We start from the raw sequence: 20,135 nt of genomic DNA on the forward strand, positions 1-20,135 counted from the left end.
TCCCAATTTTAGTTCAAATCTATTTTATATGAATGATAAGATATTATATTCATGTGGTATATTTTTTGTTGTATATGGAAGTGGGAGGGGGTGGGGGTTATCTTTTTGTTGTATGATATGGTAGATTTTCAAGTGATATTGTATTCTAATTGTTTGATATTTACTGTACACTTGTGAATTATAAAATGAATAAAGAATTTTTAAAAATATATATATATTATTGCTGTACATCAGCTTTAGGTCTGTTGAGTTAACACTAAGTCAATCCTAATATTTTTCTGCAGGTGGCTGAGAATAGGGGAATCCTTCCCCAGTGCCTTAGTCTTCATGGTATGACCTATGATGTCTGAAAACTGGGCTGATTGTCCCTTATTGGGGCCTGGCTGGAAGCGTCGGGAGGTTTTTCGCAAATCTGGGGCCACGTGTGGCCGGACAGACACATATTACCAGAGGTAATGGACGATTTATTTGTTTGTTTGTTTATGATAGGGAGGAAATGTGTTGGATTGTAAAGTATGGAGGCATGAAAATTTTGTGGTGGTGTCTAAATAATATTGGATAGATGCTAACCTTTTAGATTTACATATTTTCCCTCCTTTTATTTCTTTCTATTGCCAGCATTCTTTGTTTTCACTACTTCTGGGATGTTGTACTTTTATATTCTCTTCCCTTTCTTACCCTATCATTCTTTTATTTTCTGTCCATTCTCTAATATTTTTGCTTTTTTTCTTCATTCCTCTTTTTTTTTCTCTTACATGTGCATATGCTCTTCTGTTTTTGCCTTTCTCGTTGGCCTTATTCTTGCTCTTTCATGTTTCTTAGCCCGTCAGGGGAACGTTTTCGCAGTAAGATTGAGTTGACGAAGTTTCTAGGAACTGGTGTGGACCTGACGCTGTTTGACTTCAAAAATGGAATGCTGTTTCCCCCGGGCAAGGTACTGATTTAGCCTTTCTACTGTTAGGGTGCTTTTTTTGTATTCCTTGTTGAAGGTTGGCAACTAAGGTGTCTTTTTGATTAGTCTCCTCTGTGGAGTATAACTGAAATTTTAAATGAAATGTGAAATGAAAATGTAGTCATTGTCTTCCATTGCAGCTGTAGGGAGATGGTTTTAGTTGTAGGGTAGTGATAGTGGGTAAGGGCAACTGACTAGTTTCCTCCATTGTGACTTATTTTTCTTTTTCTTTAATTCTTTACCATCCTCCAGGTTCGGAGAGGTCCCAAGAAGCGGAAACTTGTGGCAGAGAATGGTACTCTGAAGCTGAAACCCAAAAAAAAAGCCACCTCCACTACCATTACCAATGCCACTACCACCCCCACCAACGTTGTCACAGTTGCTATCTCCACCATCACTACTGCTAGAATCACTGCAGCCAGAGGCTGAATCTTTGCCGCCACCACCACTTGACACAGACACGATGGTGGTGTAAGTTACTAAGAAGGTGCAGAGTGCCTGAGATTGCTTGCTTGCTTGCAGAGTAGCTATCAAACAACTATGACAACAATAGTGTATGCTTGGGACAGATGTAGAGGAAGGTGGTAAGAGGTAGTGAGGGCAGGAGGCATTTAAGACTGAATGGATGAAGAGGCTCTCGCTTGCTGCAAGCTGGTTTTTGTTTATTCAAGACATTGAATACTCATGAGATGTGCTCATATGTTTAGTTCCAGTGCCTTAAGGAAGGAGAATGTAGTGCAGTGGTTAGAGCTACAGCCTTAGCGCCCTGAAGTTGTGGGTTCAAACTCCGCACTGTTCCTTGCGACCCTGGGCAAGTCACTTCATTCTCCATTGCTCCAAGTACATTAGATAGATTGTGAGCCCACCGGGTCAGATAGGGAAAATGCTTGAGTACCTGTATGTAAACTGCTTTGAATGTGGTTGTGTAACTACAAAAAAGCGGTATACAAGTCCCTATACCTTAATTTACAGTGCTGAGAGAGAAAATTGTCAACCTATAGGATGGTCTATTTTAACCAAATAGCACAATATACTTTACTCCACTCACTCAGAGAAGTGCATCTAGCATCTATCGTTTTACACATTCTTTGATTTTTAGGAAAAAGCCTCAGAATTGGAGCCTACGCACAGTTGTGATGTCATAGACTGAGGTGATCAGCGTAGTTTTTTTGCTCCTTGCTCCAGTCATTGGCCAAAAAACCTGATAGCTTTACTATTTTTTAACTGTTTTTTAAAAATATTTTTTCTTTTATCTTGTTTGGAATTTAGTATAATTTTAATATATTTAAAAAATTTTTTTTCTCTTTTACTACTAAATCCCTTCTACAGTATTCACCATTTTCACCAATTTTTTAGTATGCATTTATCCATTATACTGAAAAAGATTGACATCTGGATTACTTATCTTAAGCAATGCTAGTTCTTAAAAATGCCGCAAGATGATATTATTGGATATTATTCGTGAAACTTTGGATAAAAGGGTGGATCCAAAAGTACCAACGGACTTTATTTGTAAGTTAGCTGACATAGTCCTACGGGACAGTTTCTTTATGTTTGAAGATCATCTTTTTCATCAAAGATCAGGCATAAATATAGACAAACAATGGCCCCTTCGATCACAAATCTATTTATGGGCAAAATTGCTAGAATTGCTTTAGTGTCTTTGGAAAAGTCAATTCGGGAAGAGGGGGGTAAATTTTCCCAATTTTTATAGGTATCATCAAGCCTATATTTTGCGCCAAGGTATGTATTGGGTCCTCTCAGAGCCCATTGATAATATTCCAGACTGGTTGTAGTTGGAATGGCGACTCATTTTTCCTCTGCGATTAAACCATGTTCTTAGTATCAAAATGCCTAGGATATATAAAGAAAACAGATACATAGTTGATACATGGAAACTTTGAGATTTGTGAATAATTTAACACCTGTTCCTATACATAAATCAGCAAATCAAACTATATGGCTTAACTCCAAGATTCAGATAGGCGGATTTAAGGTCATCTGGAAGTATTGGGTTATGGCAGGTATAAGAACTTTGGACAATGTTATTTCTAATGGTAAACTACTTGATTTTTCACAGTTGCAACATAAATTTGGTCTTAATAAATCACAAAGTTATAGATGGTTGCAACTGAAGCAGGCCATTCAGGCAGGGTTCCCTGAATGGAAAAATCTTAATAATCAATATAGTCTAGAGTTCTTGTGTTTTCAGGTGGACTTCCTGGGACACCAGGCCGCACAGTGGTATAAATTGATATCTGGATTTATGAATAAAAAAACAAAAACTGGTCTTAGAGACATTTGGAGCATTGAGATTAAGCATCAAATTACTGCATCTCAGTGGCCACGAATTTGGTCTTGGAGTATAGAAATTTTTAAAATAAATAATAAAATATTTTCTGATTCTAGATCCTCTATGTTCATCCCACGCTTCTCTGAACTCCGTCACTGTTTTCCTCTCCACCACCTCTCTCGGGAGCGCATTCCAGGCATTCACCACCCTCTCTGTGGGTTCTGGACTAGAGAGTTGCGCGGGGACAGAAATCCCACCCGTCCCCGCCAAAATCCCACCCGTCCCCGCGAGGAATCCCCTCCGTCCCCACCCGTCCCCGCGAGGAATCCCCTCCGTCCCCACCCGTCCCCGCGAGGAATCCCCTCCGTCCCCGCGAGGAATCCCCTCCGTCACCATCCTTCCCTATAAACTTCAGAAATAGTTATTTTATTTAATTATGCTACTGAATTAAAGGCTCTGGTAGAGACCCATTTACAAATAAGCAAAGAGACTTTATTAATTTGGAAATATTAATTGGGAATAATACATACTTTGTAAATGGGTTTCTACCAGAACCTCTAATGTAAATATAAAATATAAATAATCAGCTGATGAGAACCCACAAACTGTCAGCTGAGGACTTCCTTTGCAGTTGGCCGGGGGTCCCTTTTGCCAAGCTTGGCAGGCAGCAGTAGCGTCCCTGAGTCACAGATGCTGGCACCTCAGTGGCTCATGGATGCTGCCAGCGACTGCTGCGCTTGGTGGAGGAGAGTTCTGGCCATCTCTAGAGGAGGTCCTCTGCTGGCAGTGCTTGGGGATCCCCACCAGTCACAGCAAGGGTCAACAAGTACTTCAACACTGTAGAAATAAAACCAGAAATGCATTTCCTTTTCTTTTGAACACAAAACAAAGACATCTGCCATATACATTTCCCAAAGCTAACATATTTTAGTCAATAAATTCCGTTTTTTACCTTCGTTGTCTGGAGACTTATTTTTCCATAAAGTTGGTCCCAGTTTCTTTTTTCCGCTTTCCCATCTTCTGTAAATTCTTCTGTTGCTGTCCATTGGTTCCCCCTACCATGGTCCAGCATTTATCTCTTTCTCATCTTTCGTGCCTGCCCACCAGCCCCATGCCCAACATTTCTCCTTCTATCACCCCTCTCCAACACTATGCCACATCTCTCCCTCCATTCCCTTCACCACTGTCCAATATTCCTCCCTCTTGCATCCCTTTCAATCTGTCCCATTGTTCCCTTGCCACATTTCTCACTCTCATCTTTTTCTTCCCTATCACATTCTGTACCTTCCTCCCTACGACCAAAAATTCTCCTCTTTCTTCCATTTGCCGTGTGTGTGCCGTGAGGGAGATCTGGTGCCCCAGAGTAAGAGCAGGGGTGCCCACACTTTATGGGCTTGCGAGCTACTTTATAATGACTAAGTCAAAATGATCTACCAACAATAAAATTTTAAAAAAAACACAAAGCATAATGAAAGACAGAGAAAATGTTAATTATTCATAATCCGGGTTTTTTCAAAGAGGTCACGGCAGATGATTCTATGCAATGTCACCTCGGTAACAAAATACAAAAATAGACAAATACACCCCCTCCCTTTTTACTAAACCACAATAGTAGGTTTTAGCACAGGGAGTTACGCTGAATGCCTCGCGCTGCTCTCAATGCTCATAGGCTCCCTGCGCTAAAAAACGATATTGCGGTTTAGTAAAAGGGAGCCATAGTGCAAAATATAGACAGCAGATATAAATTCTCAAAACAGACACATTTTGATCACTAAATTGAAAATAAAATCATTTTTCCTACCTTTGCTGTTTGATGATTTCATGAGTCTCTGGTTGCACTTTCTTCTTCTGACTGTGCATCCAATCTTTCTTCCTTTCTTTCAGCCTCCTGTATGTTTCCTCTCCTCCAGACCTCATTCTCTCCCCCAACTTTTTATTTCTGTCTCCCTGTTCCCCCTTCTTTCTGTCTCCCTGTCTGCCCCCTTTCTTTCTTTCTCCGTGCCCTCCCCCAAGCCACTCGGTTTGCTGCCACCGCCATCGGGGAATAGCCCCCAAGCCACCGCTGTCCCAAGCTTTCCCTGCAGAAGCGTCGCACTGACCAGCATTCCGCTCCCTGACGTCAATTCTGACGTAGGAGAGGAAGTTCCGGGCCAACAAGGCATTTCTCCTCATTCCATCCAACCTGAGCCCCATCTCTCCTTGATCCAGCATTTCCCTTCTGTGTTTGTCAGAATTACCATTCCACCTATTTTCCAGCATCACCCTTCTTTGTGTCCATCTCACCTATATCCCTATCTCACCACTTTTTCAGAATCTTCATTTGTCTCTGTCCTTGTCTTTACCCCATGTTCACCATTTGCCCTTTCAATGTCTTTATCTCCCCCCCCCACACTTTTTCAGCATTACTTATATGTCTCTATTTCACCTCCTCTTCATGTCCCCTCTGTAGCTCTATCCTTATTCAGTAGGTCCTGCTTACTCTTTCTCTTCTTTGTGTCACTATCTCCATTTTCAGCTTTCCCCCCTTTTCCTTTGTTACTGCACCCGGTAGCCAGAATCTTTCCACCCTCCCTCCACTCCGGCCCAGCCCAGTATGAAATATTTCCTTTTGTTTCCCTCCCCTCTCTCTTTCTCTCTCTCTTCTGCTCCCTCACCCACGAGTCCTGCATCTGGCCCTCTCCCTTCTACCTGCACCTGGCAAAACCCCCCTGCTCCGCGGCTCTCTTAAGCAACTCGTTAGCAGCGGTGATCAAGACAAACTGCCGACATCGAGGCCTTCCCTCTACGAGTCCCGCCTTTGTGGAAAAAGGAAGTTGAAACAAGTGGGACTCGCAGAGGGTAGGCCCCGACGTCAGAAGCTTGTGTCGATCGCTGCTGCTGAGTTGCTGAAGAGAGCCGCGGAGCAGGGGGTGTGGCCGGAAGCAGGTAGAAGGGAGAGGGAGATAGGAAGGCTGTAGAAGCTCCGGAGCATGACACCGACCCCGGCCAGGATGATTTCTTTTTCAGGCGTGCAGCTTACAAGTCCGGCGTCGCGGCGGGAAATAGCCATGCTGAGCAGTGAGCTCAGCATGTACACAGATGAAAGCCTTGCTTGCTGATTGGTCCGGCATGGCTATTTCCCGCCGCGATGCTGGACTTGTAAGCTGCACGCCTGCATCGCCAGAATTTAGGTAGGCTGTTTTCATCCCCGTGGGAGTCCCGTGGGCCAGGGGGGCATCCCCATGGGAGTCCCGTGGGCCAGGGGGGGAACCCGCGAGACCCGTTCCCGTGCAGACCTCTATTCTGGACTAGTCGAGCAGGATTCAGAATGAATACATGGAAGAAAGATTTGGGCTGAGAACCATGGTTTTAATCCCACTGTGGCTCCTTGTAATCTTGGGCAGGTTACTTAACCCTCTAATGTAGCGATTCCCAAAACCTGTCCCGAGGAACCGCAGCCAGACAGGTTTTCAGGATATCTACAATGATTTATGAAAGGTCTTTTCAATATCAAACCACCTCTCAAGCCTCCTTTCGAACCAGTGGATTTGGCTCATCTTAAATATCTCACTTGGAAAGTGGTTTTTCTCATTGCTCTCACGTCTGCTCGCAGGGTCAGCAAGCTAAAAGCTTTAGTTGCAGACCCACCTTTCACAGTATTCCATCATGACAAGGTGGTCCTTCGTACTCATCCTAAATTCTTACCTAAAATGGTTTCAGAATTTCAGTGTTTTTTCCAAAGCCTCATTCTCATCCTGGAGAAACAGGTCTTCAAACTCTGGACTGTAAGCGTGCTTTGGCTTTCTACTTGCAATGCATTCAACCACATAGATCAACTTTTTGTCTCCTTCGATCCAAACAAGTTGGGACATCCGATTTCCAAGCGCACCATATCCAACTGGTTAGCTGCTTGCATCTCGTTCTGCTATGCTCAGGCTGGACTGCATCTACAGAGTCGAGTCACAGCCTACGAAGTCAGAGCCATAGTGGCATCAGTGACTTTCCTCAGATCTACTACCATTGAGGAAATCTGCAAAGCTGCCACTTGGTCCTTGGTTCATACATTCACTTCTCATTATTGTCTGGATACTTTTTCCATAGGGGATGGCCATTTTGGCCAGGCAGTTTTGCAAAATTTATTCTCCTAAATTGCCAACATTCCCACCATCCCTTTTTGGTTAGCTTGGAGGTCACCCATATGTGAGAATAGTCTGCCTGCTTGTCCTGGGATAAAGCACAGTTACTTACCGTAACAGGTGTTATCCAGGGACAGCAGGCAGCTATTCTCACAACCCACCCACCTCCCCTGGTTGGCTTTTCTGCTAGCTATCTGTACTGAGGAGACGCGTGCCCTGCACTGGGCGGGAAGGCACTCGTGCATGCGCGGTGCGGCAGTCGCGAACTTTCTGAAGTTCTACAAGCAAGTTGCTTGTGAAGCTGTTCGCATCCGGACTCTGTGGATGACGCCACCCATATGTGAGAATTATTTGCTTTGCCTTCCCATTCACGTGAAACATTTGTTCTTTATTCCCTTTCTTTTTCTTTTCATTCCGTTTGTAAAAACTAAAAAAAAGGGGAGTTTATTTCTTTTCTTTCGCAGCCCTAGGGCTTCAACAGTGGGATTTTCTTTTTCCCCTCAGTCTCTTCTCTTTGATTTGGCTGAGGCAATATTTCCTGATTTAATGTCCTGGCTGCTGATGGCATTTAAGAAGTGTGGTAGGTGCTAAAGGACTATTTCGGTGACACTCACATTGCTGGTGTACCCAGTGTCTGGGCCCTGAACACCACATAAACTTTTGGGGGTGGCGTTTGACCTTAAAGAATGCACCTTGAAAAGCTCCTTCTGCAACAGCAACTCCTCTTCGGTACCAGCATGGAAGAGGAACATTTATCACTTTCAACCTCCACGGCACCGACTATAAAGGCACCACAGTTTGCGGCGCTGGCAACAAAGGTACTGCACTCCGCGGCACCACTGGCAAAGACATCGCATTCTTCAGCACCTTCTGCGAAGGCACTGTCAGCTAATGTGTCACCCTTCAGCACCGCCTTCTACTCTGGGTAAGCAAGTGAAGAAGTTACCAGTCTCCTGGGGGGGGGAGGGGGTGTCAGCCACAAAGGCTTTGAGTTCAGTCATGATGACCCCTTTTGGAACTCACTTCGAAAACTAGAGGTTTCTCGTCTTCCGAGTCATCCTCTTCGCAGCGAGTTGCGGCACCAATGGCACTGACAACAAAGCCACAGATACCAGTGCCTTCATTGAAAGAACAATTTGAGGAGTTCTTTCGTGCAGAGTATGGTCACATATTTAAATTTTTGACCTTGACTCTACCGGTGCAGTCTGAGAGTACCAGAACCCAGTCTTCGATGCAGTCTCCTGATTGGCACCGTCTATCATTCAGGCATAACATAACATTGTGCTTATTAACCACATAACCATAAGTTCAACGCGTTATTCTAGAAGAGTACTGCGCTGTAATTTCGTGCATGAGCAAAAAAAACGCTAGCGCACCTTAGTAAAAGGAGCCCTTAGTTTCTACCCTCTTCCAATTACGTCAACATTTGATTCAATCAGCATACAACTCTTATGAACTCTCATCTCGCGTTTCTTCTATGGCAACGAAGAGGTTGGCCTGGCTCAGGGTGGCGGACATGGATGTCAATCTTCAAGACCGATTGGCCAACATGCCCTGTCTTGGTGATGAGCTTTTTGGAGATACTGTCAAAAATGCCACTCAGAAGTTCATTGCTCATGAGAAATCTTGGGACTTGTTGGTGAAACCATGTCTTATTAACGGTGATATTCCTCCAAACCATCTTCTTCATGACCTCAGCAGAAGAAGCAAAAACAACAGAGACCTCATAAACCTCAGCAGTCTGCTCCCGCTAAGTCTACTCAATCCTTTTGACCAGTTGCTCGAGAACATAGTTACCATACAGTTGCTTCTCTCTCTTCCTCAACCAATAGAAGGTCGTCTTCAACTTTACATTCATCGTTGGGAATTAATTACATCCGACCTCTGGGTTCTCCTGGACATGACTCAACTCAGGGCATTCCTCCCTCAACAGCGTCAAGACGCCCTCATTCATCTCTGCCATCAAGTGGCCCAGATTCACTCTCTTTCAGCTCGACACATGATGGTTCTCCTGGGGCATATGGCTTCCACGGTGACTCCATTTGCGAGATTGCACCTAAGAATCCCTCAATGGACCCTAGCATCTCAATGGTCACAGGCTCTAGATCCTCTATCCCAACATATTACAGTGACCTCGTCTCTTCAACAGTCACTTCGGTGGTGGATGCAATCTTTCCAGAGGTGTGCTTTTCCAAACACCTCCCCATCAGAAAGTTCTCACCACGGATTCATCAACTTATGCTTGGGGGGGCTCATCTGGATGGCCTCCGCACTCAAGGTCCATGGATCTCCTTTTTTTTCCCCAATTCTTTATTCATTTTTTCATCATATATCAAGTACACAATATTACATCAATTGAATTTATACACATCACTTGAGTTTCTTCCTATTATCAACTTAAATATATAAATTTATTCCCTCCACCACCCTTCCCACTGACGCCATCATATAAATCTGTTGGAACTCAGAAGCATGTTCAATGCTCTCAAAGCTTTTCAACATCTTATACAAGATCAAGTTCTCCTTGTCTGGATGGACAATCAAGTAGCAATGTACTGTGTGACCAAGCAAGGAGGTACAGGGTCTCTCCTTCTCTGTCAGGAGGCTCAAAAGATTTGGAATTGGGAATTCCTTGCAACATCTTTCTCAAAGCGGTTTACATACAAGGGGAGAAGAATTCTCTGGTGTACAAGCTGAGCCATATTCTTCAACCACATTTGAGAATATCTGCCTGCTGTCACTGGATTACACTTGTTACGGTAAGTTACTGTGATTTCTAGACTGTTAACAGGCCCTCACATAGTTTCTCAAAAACTGAATACATAAAGAAATCTTAGCAACTCTCCATTCCATTTTCTTGCAATGGGGGACTCCTCAAGTAGATCTGTTTGCGTCTCCCCACAATCACAAGCTATCCCGCTTCTGTTCCCAGCTCTACTCGCCAAATCGCTTAGAAGCGGACGCTTTTCTCCTGGACTGGACAAGCAAGTACCTTTATGCATTTCCACCTTTTCTTCTTATTCTCAGGACACTTGTCAAGCTCAAACAGGAGTCTGCCACCATGATTCTGATAGATCCTCTGTGGCCCAGGCAACCTTTGTTTTCTCTTCTACTTCAACTCAGTACCAAGGAACCAGTATCTCTACAAATTTTTCCATCTCTTCTCACGTAGAGTCAAGGGTCTCTTCTGCATCCCAAACTTCAGTCTCTGCACCTGACAGCGTGGTACCTCTCAGGCTGAGTTCTTTTAATCTCCAACTCTCTCTCAGCATGTTTGTCTCATCTTGGAAGCTTCCAGAAAACCATCCACCCAACATTGTTATCAACAAAAGTGAACAAGGTTTTCTTTTTGGTGTCTTCTCCATCATGAAGAACTGAATTCTATCTCAGTTTTCCGAATTTTGGATTATCTACTTTTATTTGTCTGACTCTGCTCCTAAATCTACATCCATTAGAGTCCATCTCAGCACGATAACTGCTTTTCATCAGTCAGTGGATGGAAAATCTCTCACTGCTCATCCTTTCATTTCCAGATTCATGCCACCTCCTGTGGTATGGGATCTTAATGTGGTTTGTATTGCTGGGAGCCACGCTTAATGCTGCGCGTTGCTGCCGACTCCTATAGAGTTCCTATGAGCATCGGGAGCTGTGCGCAGTATTCAGCGTGGCTCCCGGCGATAAAACCCACTAGTGAGGTTTAATAGAAGGGGGCCTAGTCTAGAAACTGTTCCGCGTGTCCCCCCCTCGTCTGTCACCACCATCATGGTGAAGAAACCCGCGAAGGAGCAGGATGAGGTCTGGGGTCGGCGAGTACAGGAATTGGGCTCCAGCTTGCCCAATCGCCACTGCTTTAAGTGTGAGCAGCACAGGGTGATGTAAATTGACATCACCGTCGGAAGCTTTGTGTGCACCTCCTGCTCCGGCCTCTTGTGAGTATCATCATCTCGGCTGGTAATAGGGCTTATGCTGTTCCTATGTGTATTCCCTCTTTCCCTATCATAGTAATGCAACTGTCTGTTCTGTGCCTTTTCTGTGAATTCTAACAGTATTGCTAACACTGTAAATGTCCGCAGAAAAAAACATAATTGGCCCTGTACTTAGTTATTCCTGCCCACGCTTCTTACATGAATTGATTGCTTACCTACATCAGTTTTAAAAAAATGAGCAAAAAGAACAGACTTTTTTTGTTTGATTTTGTTTAAACCACAGCGCCTGTGTGGGTAGGAGAGGGCAAATGGGGTGAAGAGGCTATAGAATAAACCCAATAAATGTTTGGAAAAAACACCCAATTGGGAAGGAAAATCGAATCGAAAAATCGATTCAATAGGCTGAATTGAATTGAATCAAAAAAATTTTTTCCTGAATTGTGCAGCACTACTTACCGTAACAGGTGTTATCCAGGGACAGCAGGCAGATATTCTCACAACCCACCCACCTCCCCTGGTTGGTTTCCTAGCTGGCTATCTGAACTGAGGAGCTGCGCACTTATGTCGGACAGGAAGGCACTTGCGCATGGGCGGTGCAGTTGGTCGAATTTTCTGAAGTTCTTAAAGTGGCGATGCACTAGGGACCTTCCGTGCCAGGACTCTGTCGGTGACGTCACCCACATGTGAGAATATCTGCCTGCTGTCCCTGATTTCTACACTGTTAACAGGCCCTCCCATAGTATCTCAAAAACTGAATACATAAAGAAATCTTCACAGTTCTGTCTCCTTTGACCCCAATGGAATTGGTATAACAACTGTCAAAATAATCTCTGCAGAGGGCATCCTGCATACAATTCTGCTTTGAGCTTCTTTAGCAGTGACAGCTTTTACTGACCCGATGCTGAAAATGGCTCACTGCATGGTTTTCTGTACGATCGCTCATTCCCCAGTCCAACCATTCAAATAAGCTCTTTTTTTTTTTTTTATATAATTCTTTATTCATTTTCAAATTTGACAACAAGTGCACAAAATAATATAATTCAACAAGTTATTACCAGGGCTGTGGAGTCGGAGTCGGAGGAAATTTCGGGTACCTGGAGTCAGAGTCGGAGTTAGAAGTACAAAAAACTGAGGAGTCGGAGTCGGAACATTTATCTACCGACTCCATTTTTGAACTTGGCATACCAATCACGAGCGATTCTTTCAGCTATAGCACCCACTATATACACAGCACAAATGTTGCGAGCAGCTTCTGCGGCCTTAGAACCTTGATTAAAAGCAAAAAAGAAGGTGGTGTCGAAAATGCTCATTTCTCTCAACTTGACATTCCATTTTAACGATCTGAAAATTAACCAGTGCTGTGGAATCGGAGTCAAGGAGTCGGAGTCGGAGGAAATTTCGGGTACCTGGAGTCAAAGTACAAAAAACTGAGGAGTCGGAGTCGTAACATTTATCTACCGACTCCACAGCCCTGATTATTACACAATAGCACTTTGATATCTACTACATAAAAATCTAATGATACATTTAACCCCTCCTACCTCCCAACCTTCATCTTATTTTCAATCAGAATATACACATATTATAGAACATTTTATAACATATTATGTAAGATTGTTCCCAACAAATAAGCTCATTAACATTGAAATGCCATGTAAACTAGTAGTGCGATTGATGCTCTAACACAGGGGTGTCCAGCCGCATGTGGCCCAGCAAGGAGTTTCGTGCGGCCCGAGCTTCTCCCTCCCTTCCTCTGTGACTCTCTCCAGTTTTCTGGCCAGCTCCTCACGAGCAGTTCACAACTGCTTCAAAAGTCTTCTCGCATTCCCTTCTTTCTTTGCCTCCGGCGAGTGTTTATTTTATGGTCGGCTCCCTTGCTGCAATCCTCTGCATGCGGCGTTGGCTCCTCCCATGCGATCTGCGGCTGTCACGACGTCAGAGAGAATGCTTTCGAAGCAGCCGTGAATTGCGCGTGAGGAGCTGACGCACACGGAGGATTGCAGCAAGGGAGCCTACCATAAAATAAACACTCGCCGGAGGCAAAGAAAGAAGGGAATGCGAGAAGGCTTTCGAAGCAGCTGTGAATCGCTCGTGAGGAGCCAACACCGCACGTGGAGGACTGCAGCAAGGGAGCCCAATGCTGGACCTGCCAAGACAACCACCAACAGGAAGGTACCAAGAATGACAACATGCCATGAACAAAGATTTTCCATAGTCACGGATGGCTCTTTATATTTACCACAAAGGCAAAAAACAAAAATCTGAAACTGCTGCAAACTTAAATAGAAACCAAGCAAATTTGGCTAGTAATATGGGGAGAGGACACCTCTCACCATAAACTCGGGAGAGAAGGAGATGGAAGAAAAATCTTATTGTGACTCTGTTTCATTCAGTATCCACAAATATGGAAATCTGTGGATATTGAATGAAACAGAGTCGCAATAAGATTTTTCTTCCATCTCCTCTCCCGAGTTTATGGTGAGAGGTGTCCTCTCCCCATATTACTAGCCAAATTTGCTTGATTTCTTTATATTTATCACATATTAGATTACGAGATATAATTGTTCCCCAAATACAAAGTACCATGTCTTGCACAATTAGCACAACAGAAACAAGGGCTTTTTACAGTACTGCTCTGAAGCAAAATCTCAATGCTGATTTATTCCATGCTTAAACATGGAGGATCTGCTGTTGTGTAAAATCCACTTCTACAAGTTATGTGGTATTTTTTTTAACTTAGGAGGGAGGGGAGCATGAGCCATAGGATGATAGAATGCAGGGAGTAAGGGAAAGAGATGCTGAGTTGAGGGAGAGAATAGAAAGGGAGAATTGGATGTCTGTCTAGGGAAAGAGATGGTGCACATGGGGAGATGAAAAAAAGAGAACTGTTGGGCAGAGAGAGGAGGGAGAGAGAGAGGATTATTGGACATGGTGGTGGGAGAGGAGTGAGGTAGAGATGCATGGGCGCAGAGAGAAGGGGGAGAACATACTGGGCCGAGGAAGCTTCATGGACTTATATTAGAAGAAGTGCTAGGGGGAGCTGACATCTTGTTCTGTTGGGACGCCTGGAGGAGACTTTTTCTTGCTGCCCCGAGGCTCCTGCAGCGGCGGTTGGTCTTGATTCGGCTGAGTTGGGCAGGCACTTGGAGAGACAGACCCTCTGACGTCATTGGGTCCGTCTCCACACTAATCCTTTAAATTGCATACCGCTGCCGCGGTTCTTTGGGAGCTGACATCTTGTTCTGTTGGGACGCCTGGAGGAGACTTTTTCTTGCTGCCGTGAGGCTCCTGCAGCGGCGGTTGGTCTTGATTCGGCTGAGTTGGGCAGGCACTTGGAGAGACGGACCCCCTGACGTCATTGGGTCCGTCTCCACACTAATCCTTTAAATTGCATACCGCTGCCGCGGTTCTTTGGGAGCTGACATCTTGTTCTGTTGGGACGCCTGGAGGAGACTTTTTCTTGCTGCCCCGAGGCTCCTGCAGCGGCGGTTGGTCTTGATTCGGCTGAGTTGGGCAGGCACTTGGAGAGACAGACCCTCTGACGTCATTGGGTCCGTCTCCACACTAATCCTTTAAATTGCATACCGCTGCCGCGGTTCTTTGGGAGCTGACATCTTGTTCTGTTGGGACGCCTGGAGGAGACTTTTTCTTGCTGCCGTGAGGCTCCTGCAGCGGCGGTTGGTCTTGATTCGGCTGAGTTGGGCAGGCACTTGGAGAGACGGACCCCCTGACGTCATTGGGTCCGTCTCCACACTAATCCTTTAAATTGCATACCGCTGCCGTGGTTCTTTGGGAGCTGACATCTTGTTCTGTTGGGACGCCTGGAGGAGACTTTTTCTTGCTGCCCCGAGGCTCCTGCAGCGGCGGTTGGTCTTGATTCGGCTGAGTTGGGCAGGCACTTGGAGAGACAGACCCTCTGACGTCATTGGGTCCGTCTCCACACTAATCCTTTAAATTGCATACTGCTGCCGCGGTTCTTTGGGAGCTGACATCTTGTTCTGTTGGGACGCCTGGAGGAGACTTTTTCTTGCTGCCCTGAGGCTCCTGCAGCGGCGGTTGGTCTTGATTCGGCTGAGTCGGGCAGGCACTTGGAGAGACGGATCCCCTGACGTCATTGGGTCTGTTTCCACACTAATCCTTTAAATTGCATACCGCTGCTGCGTTTGCGGACGCAGGGCGTGGCCAAAGGGGCAGGTCCCGCCCCTTGGGAGCCACTTGGAGCAACGTGGAGTTGGGGAGAAGGAACTCAGGTTGTATAACATAATTTGCCAGGTCATGGGGAAAAGAAAGATTAAACTTAAAAGTTCAACACCTGCTTTAACTGGTCCCATGGACATGCATCTGACTTTTTCCATTAATAATCCTCCACAAACTTTATTGGATATGACATCTCCCTTATCAGGGGCATCAATGAGTCCCCTCGAAAGAACCCCTCCCCTTCATCCAGTATCAGGTGAAATCGGGAAAGATATTCCCGCTATTTCCACTGAGTACGTGGGATCCTCTACTCAGATAAGTAAACTTGCTTTTACAGAAATACCTAAACCACTTGAATTCTCAAGTGTAGTAGAGAATCAACCACCCACAGTGGAAACACAGGATATTACTCTTAAAAGATTTGTGGTTAGGTATATCTAGAGTTGAAGGGATTCTCAGAGAAAAGGTGAAACAAACATTGGACTTTTCACAATCTGTGTCTCAAAAATTTGAAAATGTGGACTCCAATTTGACTTGTTTAGATAAAAGATTAAGTGTGGTTGAAACTCAAAATAATACACTTCAAGCTACCTCGGTATCTGATAAGCAGTTAAGGATTCTTCGGTGTTGCATTCAAAAATGGAAACGATGGAAAATGTTTATAGAGCGAAAAACCTCCGCTTGGTTAATTTTCCAGTAACTCATTTATTGTCTCCTGAAATTTTATTAAATAAATATTTTAAAGAAGTACTGGGATTACCCAATGCAGAAAATTTCCAAATAAATTATTATTATTATGTTCCGCAGAAGAAATTACAATCCGACCAGGAGGTGGATCACCTGGTCTCTAATGAAATAAATTTGACTGAGTTTTTGGAGGATAGTCAGGATGTGATCCAGAGTAGATCCACTCTGGTAATAACATGAATGAGTGAGATGGATAAAATGTTCATAATGAAAACTTACTTTAAAAATAGACTGACAAAATTTTGTGGAGATTTGGTTAGGATTTTTCCTGATGTATCAAGAGCTACGCAACTGAGAAGAAAATAATTTTTAAAGTTAAGAACAAGGGTTTTAGCTCTTAATGCATCGTATTATTTAAAATTTCCATGTAAATGTCTTGTTAAGATACAAGACATTGAATACGTATTTTGGGACCCCATTCAATTGCAGCAGTTTTTATTAGCTAGAGAACAGAAATGAATTTTTTTGTATGTTTGTTTGTTTCACAACTGAGAAATTGTAGGAGGTTAAAGCCCCAAGTAGTATGGAAGGGTTTAAGATTCATAAGTATGAATCAAGAACCATTTCTTTGTTTTCTTGTTATCTTTTTGTAACTAGAAATGATGCCATGTCTCCCCATTGTGTTGTGGGCTTTGAAAGGAATTCTGTTTTGCATGTATAAATACTGTTAAATTTTGTTAAGAACTCTTTCTTTCCTGGGTATCATCTGATATTGTAACCATTAAATTTGTATAAATTAAAAAAAAAAAAAAGAAGTGCTAGATTGGGCGTGGGGGGAGAGCTTATGGGGCCAGAAACAGAGATGATGGGCAATGGTCTGAGAAGTTGGACCTGGGTGGTGTAGAGGAAGAGGAAAAGGAAAAGAGATACTTGAATGTAGAACTGTTGGGAAGAGAAAGGGAGAAATGGTGGACCTGGAGAAGGGAGACAGGCAGGCAGGGGGAGAGATGGGATGGGGCAGTTGGGAAGAGAAAGGGAGAGAAGTTGGATCTTGGGATGGAAGGGAGGGAGGGAGAAATGTTAGGCCTGTGGATGGAAGACAGAGAGATGCAGCATCTCTTGTTTTTTTTCCCCTCCATTTCGTTGTTCAGCATCAAAGGAGGAGGGAAGAAGAAAAACAGAAAAGAGAGGGAGCAAAATGTTGGATCATGGGGATACATGAGCAGAGATAGACCCATGGGAGGGCAGGAGGGAAGAGAGCTGGGATAAGAAGATGCTAGGAGAAGGAAAGAAAGGGACAGGGAGTTATAGCCTGACCAGAGGAGAGAGGGAGGTGGATTCTTGTGGTGAGCCATGTGGATGAGGTCAAAAGGGAGAATGCAAGATGAGTGAGGGAGCAGTGAGTACAGTGGTAGAAATGTAGTAATGGAGAGTAGATAGAAGGGAATAGGAGGCTGTGAAAGAAGTGAGATGGAAAATGGGAGAGCTATAGACTGAGAGAAGATAGAAAATTGAGAGGTAGCTCAACATTTTAAAAGAAGAAGAGTGAGATAAAAGGCAAGATTTGAGTGGACAGAGGCAAAAAAGAAAAGAAAAAGTTAAGAAAGCTGAAAAGGAAAAATCAATATGTTGGACAGGCATAAGAAGGAAATGGAACGAGAGAAGAGGAGAAAAAGAAATGGACAGCAGACACTGGAAAGAGAATTAGTTGAAGATAGAGAAAAGCAGAAAGAGAAACTGGGACCATGATGGAAAAACAAAACATCCAGACAACAAGGTAGAAAAAATTGTTTTATTTTGAATTTATTAACTGGAATATGTTAGCTTTGGGATATGTGCATCACAATTATTTTTGTATTCAGTGGCGTAGTCCTATACAGCTGATTTGGGGGAGGGACTGGAGCCCAAAATTAGTGGATGGCACCAATGTTTTTCCATGCCTAAGTGCAATTTATAAATACTTGAGCTAGCAGGGATTCCCAAGCCCTGCCAACTGAAGACATCTTCCTCCAGTCTGGCAACTCAAAATCTCCAAGCTTTGCAGCCAATGGCAATATCCTCAAGTTGCCCCTGCTTTCATGCATGCATGAAAGCCAAAGTGGGGGCAGGGAGGAGGGAAGGCAGCAGCTCTGCAATGTTGCTACCAGCTGCAGAACTTGGGAAGTTGGAGGGGGAGAAGATGGCTGTCAGTTGGTGAGGCTTGTGGATCCCTACTAGCTACAACAGGGGAGATGTTCATTTTGGGAGAGCCTAAGCTCAAAGTAAGAGGCCCAAAAAAGCAGTAATATTTACCCTGATTAAACGAACCTCCACATGCGCTCCTGACAGCCGATTCAGCATCCCCGCTCTGAAGAGGCTCACCATAGCTGTAATAGAAAGTGAATAGGAGAACCAGGAGCGCGCATCCCTGCTCATCAGAGTGGGGATGTGGAAGCCTGTGGCTGCTCCCACTGTCAGCGGTGCACGTGGAGGATCACTCAGTCAGGGTAAGCATTACTGCTTTTTTGGGTTCCTCTCCACAGTGTCCCTTTAATGAAGGTTTATTATTAGATATGTACATCTTCTATATTAGTGATTTCAAATTTGGGACCTGCTCAATCTTTTTTTTGCTCATCAGCTAATGTTAGTGTTTGTGAGGCCCCAGAAATTTTTTTTTCGTCCAATGCGGCCCAGGGAAGCCAAAATTGGACACCCTTGCTCTAACATGACATCCCAATGCACTAAAAAAAGAATGATTGCTTTTAGCGATCCAAAAAGTGACTGGTCAAGACCAGTTGCTTACCTGTCTTAACCCTTTTTTTAAAATAATGGGCATAAATGCTGTGCATGTTATACGTGTCAAAAACAGTAGCATATTGTATTTCCAGTGACAAGGTAACACCACAACTAGATCTTTCACTATACCTCAGCATATAGAGATAGTAGATAGTTTTAAGTAGTTGGGAATTAAATTGATTGTCATTTGAATTTTGAGAAGCAGGTTTCATCTACAGTTGCGAAAGGATGTGGGGCATTAAGACAACGTAGAGCTATTCAAGATTTCCTGGATGAGAAATCGTTACATACTTTAATCCATGCTTTTGTGCTATCTAAGTTAGATTATGGCAGCTTTGGTATATGTGGGAATAACAGTTGGGCAACTGAAACGTTTACAAACAGTACAAAATGCGGCAATTCGGCTGTTAGGTCGCGCACACATCTATGATCATATAACTCCATTATATTGTATTTGAAATTCCATTGGTTACTAATTGAATTTAGAATTAAATTTAAAATCCTGATTCTGGCACATTATTTGAGTTACAACCATTATATCTCTCTAATCTAGTGTTATTTTACACAGCTAGTCGCTATTCCCCATATCTCAAAGGCTCATCTTGCCTCAACCAGAAATGCTGCATTTTTCTACTTGGTTCCAATATTGTGGAACAATTTACCAGTAGAGTTAAGGAAGGAAGAATCATTTCAAAATTTTAAGAGACATCTAAAAGCACATTTTTTTCAAATGGCTCTCTCGAATTGAATAATGGAATGGGAACCGCAATCTGCATTAATATGTACTGAATCGTGTTGATTTGGATTGATTTATTTTATATAATAGTTTTAATGGATATGTTTTAGAAATGTTAATTTCTTTGATGCTCTCAAGCTCTGCCAGTGGCGGATCTGTGAAGTGTGCTTTGCCGAGAGTTGTATTAAGACCTGCACTAAAATATGACTTTGCTATCATGCCGCTTCAGAGACTTTGCTATCTCTTAAATTTGTTTTATTTAATTTTTAATTTTTTGTCTTCTTTCATTATTTCTATTTTCTATTTCTTTGATTTTTAATCTTGGAAATGTATTATAAGCTGTTATTACATATTTTTAGTTTATCAGGTACTTTAGCTAGATTGAGCCTTCGGGACAGATAGGGTAGTTTTTCTCAAGTACCTAATTTCATTTTAGTTTGATACTTTGTAAATC

At 43.5% G+C, this 20,135-nt stretch overlaps 1 protein-coding gene across 5 annotated transcripts in view; it reads left to right on the plus strand.

Moving 5' to 3' along the window:
• Positions 1 to 289: 289 nt before the first annotated feature.
• The window catches only part of MBD1 (methyl-CpG binding domain protein 1), a 219,942-nt gene continuing 200,096 nt past the window's right edge, over positions 290 to 20,135 (plus strand). For all 5 annotated transcript variants that reach the window (XM_033923952.1, XM_033923978.1, XM_033923987.1 and 2 more), the window contains exons 1-3: positions 290 to 452; positions 823 to 934; positions 1,205 to 1,423. In XM_033923952.1, coding sequence (XP_033779843.1) covers positions 1,299 to 1,423 — 125 coding nt within the window. In that variant the 5' untranslated portion in view covers positions 290 to 452; positions 823 to 934; positions 1,205 to 1,298. The remainder of the gene's footprint in view (positions 453 to 822; positions 935 to 1,204; positions 1,424 to 20,135) is intronic.

This window comes from Geotrypetes seraphini, chromosome 1 (assembly GCF_902459505.1).
Source record: "Geotrypetes seraphini chromosome 1, aGeoSer1.1, whole genome shotgun sequence".
Classification (NCBI taxonomy): domain Eukaryota; kingdom Metazoa; phylum Chordata; class Amphibia; order Gymnophiona; family Dermophiidae; genus Geotrypetes; species Geotrypetes seraphini.